The sequence below is a fragment of the Leishmania braziliensis genome, chromosome 5 (genome assembly GCF_000002845.2).
Source record: "Leishmania braziliensis MHOM/BR/75/M2904 complete genome, chromosome 5".
NCBI classification, from domain to species: Eukaryota; Euglenozoa; class Kinetoplastea; order Trypanosomatida; family Trypanosomatidae; genus Leishmania; species Leishmania braziliensis.
Genome location: NC_009298.2, coordinates 437,781 through 446,100, shown reverse-complemented (window position 1 = coordinate 446,100; position 8,320 = coordinate 437,781). Strand labels below are relative to the sequence as shown.

The window sequence follows — 8,320 nt, the reverse complement described above, 5'->3', positions numbered from 1 at the left end:
AAAAAAAAAAAAAGGGGGCCCCCCCGGCCCGCCTTTTAAAAAAAAAAAAGAAGGGGGCCCCCCCGGCCGGCCTTTTGAAAAAAAAAAAGAAGGGGGCCCCCCCGGCAAGCCTTTGGAAAAAAAAAAAAAAGGGGGGCCCCCCCGGCAGGCTTTTGGAAAAAAAAAAAAAGGGGGGCCCCCCCGGCAGGCCTTTGAAAAAAAAAAAAAAAGGGGGCCCCCCCGGCAGGCCTTTGAAAAAAAAAAAAAAAGGGGGCCCCCCCGGCCGGGCTTTGGAAAAAAAAAAAAAAGGGGGCCCCCCAGGCCAGGCTTTGGAAAAAAAAAAAAAAGGGGGCCCCCCCCGCCAGGCCTTGGAAAAAAAAAAAAAAAGGGGGCCCCCACGGCAGGGCTTCGGAAAAAAAAAAGGAAGGGGGCCACCACGGCAGGCCTTGGAAAAAAAAAAAAGAAGGGGGCCACCACGGCAGTCCTTCTGAAAAAAAGAATGAAGGGGGCCACCACGGCAGTGCATCTGAAAGAAATAAAGAAGGGGGCCACCACGGCAGGCCTCGGAGAAAAGAGAAAGAAAGGGGGCCTCCACGGCAGTGCATCTGAAAGAAAGAATGAAGGGGGCCACCACGGCAAGGCATCTGAAGAAAAGAAAGAAGGGGGCCACCACGGCAGTGCATCCGAAAGAAATAAAGAAGGGGGCCACCACGGCAGGCCTCGGAGAAAAGAGAAAGAAGGGGGCCACCACGGCAGTGCATCTGAAAAAAATAAAGAAGGGGGCCCCCACGGCAGGGCTTCTAAAAAAAAAAAAGAAAGGGGGCCCCCCCGGCAGTGCTTCTAAAAAAAAAAAAAAAGGGGGCCCCCCCGGCAGGGCTTCTGAAAAAAAAAAAAAAGGGGGCCACCACGGCATTGCTTCTGAAAAAAAAAAAAAAGGGGGCCACCACGGCAGGCCTCTGAAAAAAAAAAAAGAAGGGGGCCCCCACGGCAGTGCATCTGAAAAAAAAAAAGAAGGGGACCCCCCCGGCAGTGCTTCTGAAAAAAAAAAAAAAGGGGGCCCCCCCGGCAGGGCATCTGAAAAAAAAAAAGAAAGGGGGCCCCCCCGGCAGGGCATCTGAAAAAAAAAAAGAAGGGGGCCCCCCCGGCAGTGCATTTGAAAAAAAAAAAAAAGGGGGCCGCCACGGCAGTGCATCTGAAAGAAATAAAGAAGGGGTGCCACCACAGCAGGCCTCGGAAGAAAAGAAAGAAGGGGGCCTCCACGGCAGGCCTCGGAAGAAAAGAAAGAAGGGGGCCGCCACGGCAGTGCATCTGAAAGAAAGAAGGGGGCCACCACGGCAGTGCATCTGAAAGAAAGAAAGAAGGGGGCCTCCACAGCAGGCCTCGGAAGAAAAGAATGAAGGGGGCCGCCACGGCAGTGCATCTGAAAGAAAGAAAGAAGGGTGCCACCACAGCAGGCCTCGGAAGAAAAGAAAGAAGGGGGCCTCCACAGCAGGCCTCGGAAGAAAAGAAAGAAGGGGGCCGCCACGGCAGTGCATCTGAAAGAAAGAAGGGGGCCTCCACGGAAGTGCATCTGAAAGAAAGAAAGAAGGGGGCCTCCACAGCAGGCCTCGGAAGAAAAGAAAGAAGGGGGCCACCACGGAAGTGCATCTGAGAGAATGAAGGGGGCCTCCACAGCAGGCCTCGGAAGAAAAGAAAGAAGGGGGCCGCCACGGCAGTGCATCTGAAAGAAAGAAAGAAGGGTGCCTCCACAATAGGCTTCGGAAGAAAAGAAAGAAGGGGGCCGCCACGGCAGTGCATCTGAAAGAATGAAGGGGGCCTTCACAATAGGCTTCGGAAGAAAAGAAAGAAGGGGGCCGCCACAGCAGGCCTCGGAAGAAAAGAAAGAAGGGGGCCTTCACAATAGGCTTCGGAAGAAAAGAAAGAAGGGGGCCGCCACGGCAGTGCATCTGAAAGAATGAAGGGGGCCTTCACAATAGGCTTCGGAAGAAAAGAAAGAAGGGGTCCACAGCGGCAGGGCCGGTTAATGAAAAAGAAGTGGGCGCATCACGTGCGGTATCTGTTGATGTTCATGAACACTGGTCCATCACGTGTAGTCCTGTGATCTGTAGAAAAATGGTCTATAAAGGATGAGTCTCTGAATTGATAAAGAAGTGGTCTAGCACGGAAATGGTTCAAAGAAGAGGGAAAAAAATAAGAGCACCACGCGCAGCAGGTGGAAGTGTTCACGCATATTTGCCCACCACGTGGGGGCTCTGACGAATGGGAGAGGAGGACGGTCTACGACTGGGGCCACCGGAGGTAAAATAAGTTGATGGGAACGCTGTGTAGTATAGGCTGCTGATGAAGTGGGCACGGCACGGCCCATAGCGCTTGTCAAAGATGTTGAGGGTCTCAAGTACGTCATACACAAATTATCGACAGGGGGCAGGGGCACCTTCTCGTTAGTGGGCCATAGTCTAGCCAGTTCATGTTCATTCTGCGTGCCACCGTTCGTGCGCTGCTTCATACAGCAGCACAGGGGGCGGCTGCCGCGGCGTCTCCCGTAATGAATGGCAGAGGGGCCACTGACTGGCGGCAGCGTCGCTGCGTCGCTCTGCTCATTCAATGCGGTGTCCGCGTCCGTGGGAGGGAGCACGTCGCCCAGCGGCAGCGTCGCTGCGTCGCTCTGCTCATCCGATGCGGTGTCCGCGTCCGTGGGAGGGAGCACGTCGCCCAGCGGCAGCGTCGCTGCGTCGCTCTGCTCATCCGATGCGGTGTCCGCGTCCGTGGGAGGGAGCACGTCGCCCAGCGGCAGCGTCGCTGCATCGCTCTCCTCAGCGCACAGGCCTTCACGTCGGAATCGCTCGATCCCGAGCTCCCGTCGCTGGCGCTCTCTGTAGCGGACTAGAGAAGCAGGGAAAACGCCCAAGCAGCGGTGTCCGAGTCGAGCACAGCTCAGCCGCATTCCACAATCCGTGCGCTGCTTCATACAGCGGCACAGGGGGCGGCTGCCGCGGCGTCTCCCGTAATGGATGGCAGAGGGGCCACTGACTGGCGGCAGCGTCGCTGCGTCGCTCTGCTCATCCGATGCGGTGTCCGCGTCTGTGGGAGGGAGCACGTCGCCCAGCGGCAGCGTCGCTGCGTCGCTCTGCTCATCCGATGCGGTGTCCGCGTCCGTGGGAGGGAGCACGTCGCCCAGCGGCAGCGTCGCTGCATCGCTCTCCTCAGCGCACAGGCCTTCACGTCGGAATCGCTCGATCCCGAGCTCCCGTCGCTGGCGCTCTCTGTAGCGGACTAGAGAAGCAGGGAAAACGCCCAAGCAGCGGTGTCCGAGTCGAGCACAGCTCAGCCGCATTCCACAATCCGTGCGCTGCTTCATACAGCGGCACAGGGGGCGGCTGCCGCGGCGTCTCCCGTAATGGATGGCAGAGGGGCCACTGACTGGTGGCAGCGGTAACGCCTCAGGGGCTGGACGCGCTTCGTTTGTGGCAGGTCCAACACTCGTGCACTCCACCATCTTCACGCCTCCACCTGTTGAAGTCATCTCAAGTTCATATGGTGGCTTTATTTCCGGCGGGGGGAGCATTGGCGAAGGCGGCGGGATGGGAAGGGGGCGGGGGACGGGGCTCTGCGCCATCGAGTCGTGGTGCATTGTGGGCGAGGCAGTCTTAAGAGAAACGCAGAGGGAAGGAGAGAGGCGAGCGGGCCAACGCAGGCAAAGAGAGAAAAGAGAGTGAATATCGGAGAGAAGAGCACGGGGAAAGGGTCCCGTGTGTGTGTGTGTGTGTCTGTGTGTGTGTGTGTGTGTGTGTGTGTGTCTATGTATGTGTGTATCTGTGTGTGTGTGTGTGTGTATGTGTGGGTGTGTAGGTGTGTACGTGGGGAGTGCGAGGAAAGGCGCTGCATCTTCATCGGTAGGCGTAGAACGGGTACTTCGCAGGCATACACGCACGTGGGGAGCAAAGGGGAGAGGAAGGGTGGACGTGAAGGGGGACAAGAGGGGAAAGGAGAGAGGTGTATAAAGTTGGAAGACAAGAGGAGTCGAGCGCGGAAGATGCGGGCACACAACGCGGCATGAGGTAAAAGACGAAAGGCGGGGAGAGTGCTGCAGCGCGAGTGAGTGAAGCAGAGGATAACGCCGAGGAGTCCGTGCCTTTGAAAGAGGTCAGCTAGGCAAGAAGGGCCAAAGACTTGGCACTAATGACCAGCAAGAGTGAATCATGAGGTGAGAAGACGTAGAGGAGCGGGCGCGCCCAAGGAAGAGAGGTCGACGGCAGAACCTTTTCGTTGTGTGCTTTACACCTCTTGTACTCCTGTCGCTGCCTTCGAGCCTCCACGTTTGGAGGGGAAGTCCATGACGCCAGGTATTATACCCCACCGCACGGCGCAGATCTTCGCAGACGAATGCTTGTGCACTATGGCGTGCTCTCTCACTCAAGGTAGGGAGAGGCATTGCCTTCGCAGTCTAGCTCCGTAAAGGCACGAAGGTTTAGCAGAGAGTAAGCGGAGCTCGCACGGCAGACATGGTGGTGATGGTGCGCTGAGGTGACTATGGCAAGCTAGCGCGCATGCGCTCACGGAGAAGCTTAGCCCCAGAGAATACACACCACATCCGAGTAGTCAAGCGCTGCCACGTGTTATTCGCAAAGGGCATCACTTAGCGGTTCATCGAAAGACTAGTGAACATTCCAGGCGAACCTAAGCTCGTGGTGAGGGATGTGAGAGGCCGTAGCAGCCGAACACCGAATGGCCCCCCCTCTCCACGACGGAAGGCATGTATGGCACGTGATACGTCGAAGGGGGACCCCTGGCGGCACCACAGCAGAAACGACAGTGACTGAGAATGATGCTCTTCAGTGCTGAGAGAGAAGGTATCGCGTGGATCTGCGTGGAGCACAAAGCCCGGGGTGGAAAAGACATCGCCGCATCTCTCATTTCTTTGGTGCAGGTGGTGAAGCAGCAAACCCCTTTTTTTATGGTGTGCGTGCCGGCGCGTATTTTCAGCCACGGCAGCCCACCCGCGTGTGAGTGAAAAAAAAGCGCGTGCGGTTGGTTGGCTGGTTCGCTTTGCAGCCGCGTGTGAGCCAAAGAAGAAGCGCACGCGGCCTCTTGCGGAAAGCAGAAAAGACACGGGCCCATCACGTGCGGGCCTCGTGCGAAAAAAGCGAGGGAAGACGGCAGGGAGGAGGGGAGGGGGAGGGGGGACAACGGCGGGACGGGGGTGGGAGGGGTGAGGATTTTCTTCAGAAAACGCTCGAGTGTGCGGCAAATAAAGGGGGGAGAAGAGGCTGTGCGCAGGAGGAGGAAGAGGGGAGGGAGCGGGGGTGTCAAGCAGAGTACAAAGCGTGAAGAAAGAAAAGGGAAACACGAGAGAATAATGAGAGGGAGCACAACAGAGGGGCGCAGCGAGGCAAAGAAAAGAGAGAAAAAAAAAAAAGGATGGGCAGAATGCCGCGGGCGTGCCGCTTCCATTCACAAGCAGTCTTGAGATCGTGCGTGTCCGCGTCGCGCATAGCGCAGTTACCGGCTCGACCCGTCGGTGTTTGGCAGGCTACGGTCCCGCTGCGCTCCTGCAGGTCGAAGAATAGATACTGCGGTCCAGTAGGTGACGCCATTGGTGGGAAGCTCCTCCAGCTCAGGCGCTGTGCCAACCGCAGCGGCGACACGCTCTGTACACCGGGTATTGTCCAGGTCCACCACCCTCAGCCGTCTTGCAGACTGCAGGGCTGAGATGTCAGAGAGCCTCGTGCAGCCGTGCATGCGGAGCTTCTCCAGCCTCGGTGGGCAGCGACCCCACTCGGAGATGCTGCAGACATCGGTGTCGGAGAGGTCGAGAGAGCGCAGCGGCGGCGCGGCCTCGAGGTTGTGTGCTGGCGAGTAGTCTCGCACATCCCGGCATCCGCGCAGACGAACGCTCTCCAGTCCGCTGTAGTAACCAAGGGAGCTGACGTCATTCACCGCCGTGAAAGACAGATTGAGGTGTGTGAGTTGGGAGAGGTGCGCGAGCGCCGCGGTGTCCCTCAGCGCCGAGCAGCCACTGACATCCACTTTGCTGAGGACACGGCACAGGCGCAGACCAATCAGCGTCTCAATGCACGTTCGAGACGCATGGAGCTCTCTGAGTTCCGTACAGAAGGCCAGAGACCATCCGAGAGAGCACAGCCGAAGGCACCCGTTCAGGTTCACCCTCTCGAGTGCCGTACACTGCGAGAGCGCATCGATGTTGGCGACACTCGTGTTGGAGATATCAAGATACCTTAGCGCCTTTGCCCCTCGCAGGGCTTCAATGCAGTGCACCTGCTGGCATCCTCCAACATCGAGCAACTCGAGGCGGTGGCACTCACGCAATGCGTCCAGGCTGCAGATGCGAGTGCACTGACCACGAAACTCTCTCAGGTGCGGGGCTGCGGAAAGGGAGTCCATACTCTGGAAGGCGGGACAGCAAAAAATGCTCACACTGCGCAGTGCCGCACAGCAGCCGGCTTGCTCGTTCGGTTCTCGGGGGTCTGCTTGACTGTTGCGTACGTGTTGCCACCCAAAGCGCGACAGCCAAGGGCACTCACGAAGCTGTAGGGACTTGAGACATCGGCACTCTTCGATCCCCGCTGTGTCAACGAGGCCACAGCGCTCCACGGTGATCCGCTGCAGCAGCGGCACGCAGTCGACCCTGCGTAGCGAGACGAGGTCGGCGCACTCGTACAAGATCAGCACTTGCAGGTGCAAACATTTCTTCACAAGGCCACAGCCAGTGAACCACGAACCCTCAACACGTAGCGAGCAGACAACTGCCTCGCTGGAGATCGTATCAAGGGCCTCCAGTGACACGCAAGCAGCACCAATGTCATCGGGAGACCACGCCGCAAGGTACCCCCCTGCTTAGTGCAGGTCCACTGTGAGACACGAGCGATCGAGGCAGCTGTCCACCACATCACCGACGCGGTCACTCGAGAGCGCAGGGTAGGCGTCGCCGAGGAGGGCAACAGCTCTCCCCTTCAAGCACGCCTCAACCGCGTCGCGCACGTACGCACTGTACGCTGCGTCGGCTGACCATGACCCTTTCCACCCGCACAGAGGACAGGTGGTAGTACCACTGACGCTCATCTTTAAGCAGCACGCCTCGCAGAGATGGTGGCCGCACACACACCGCCATTCATCGCTATCAAAAGCACCACGCAGCAGACGTGGCAGAGGAAGCGCCGGTACATATCCCCAGGTCCCCGGAAACGAGGCTCTGCAGCACTGCTCTGCGGTCGAGGGTCGGCAACGCCGCGTCACCACGCTGAGCGCATGTGATAGCAATGGCGTCCTCAGTGGACGATGCAGACTCTGCCACCGATGCGGAAGAAGATCAGGAGGCCTCATAGGAGACGTGAAAGAGAGACACCGGTAACAAATAACGATATTGATTCGCCATCGGCCGCAGAGTTTTATGATGTCGGCAAGAAAGTCACTCACACGATACAACCGAGTAAAAAGTCCCGTAGGAGCACACCAGTGAGTGCGCTATAAGGAGAAAAACACAAATGAGACAAGAAGAACGAGAGAGCGCATCAAGTTGATTGAGAGAGAGAGAGAGGAGCAGAGCATCGAACCCCCATGGCCGCAAAGGGGCATGACAAAGATGAGGCATATAAACACCTGCGCACGCGCACACAGCAGAATGCACGGTGCAGGTGCACGTCAGACTGGGGCGACATGGTTGCTATCATCGCGACTCAAAGTCTGTGATGTTACAGTCAATCATCATCTGTGCACAGGTCCACAGCGGCACGCGGAGCAGCACCCCGCGACGGCAACGGCGACCGCCCTGACGGGGCGCAGTGCGCCGCACACACCCGCGCGCCATCACTGCCCCTCCGCCGCGCATCCACAGCGCGCACACGGGCACACAGGCACACGCGGCTCGCAGCCTCAGAGTGGTGCATGATAGTGTCTCAGTCAGGGGGTTCCTGATGCGTGCGTCGGCACGCCTGAATCAGTTTTGTGCATCCTGCGTCTGCGTCTCTGTCGCGCTCTCCCTCTGCGCCTGTGTCGGTGTGTCGCCGTGCACACCTCTCCCACCGCAACAACAACAACACGCACACACACTTCGTCACTCACTCTCTCGTGCCGCTTGAACAAGCGACGCGGATGAGGCACACCATCGCCGCTTTACCTGGCGGCACTGCAGCAGCACACCAGCACGCCCTCGCCCCTCCCCCTCTCGTACGACACTGGCGGACGGCGCCAGCACCAAGAGCGTATGCAGCGGCGCGTCCGTGTTTAACCGTACTGTGCACACGCACGCGCGCACCGCCAGCGGCCTGCCAGGAGGCGGCGGGCAGCGCACCACCGGGCGGGGGACCGCCCGTGTCCCCACCAG

At 58.5% G+C, this 8,320-nt stretch overlaps 1 protein-coding gene and 1 pseudogene across 2 annotated transcripts; both read right to left on the bottom strand.

The window, feature by feature from the left end:
* Positions 1–2,134: 2,134 nt before the first annotated feature.
* Positions 2,135–3,610, bottom strand: LBRM_05_1230 (hypothetical protein; the record flags this gene model as incomplete). Its single annotated transcript, XM_001561886.1, has 1 exon — positions 2,135–3,610. The coding sequence occupies one exon, from the start codon at positions 3,608–3,610 to the stop codon at positions 2,135–2,137; it is 1,476 nt and encodes a 491-aa protein (XP_001561936.1).
* Positions 3,611–5,478: 1,868 nt separating this feature from the next.
* LBRM_05_1220 lies at positions 5,479–7,059 on the bottom strand (annotated as a pseudogene). The gene has a single exon. A coding segment is annotated over exon 1 (1,581 nt).
* Between the last annotated feature and the right edge of the window lie 1,261 nt (positions 7,060–8,320).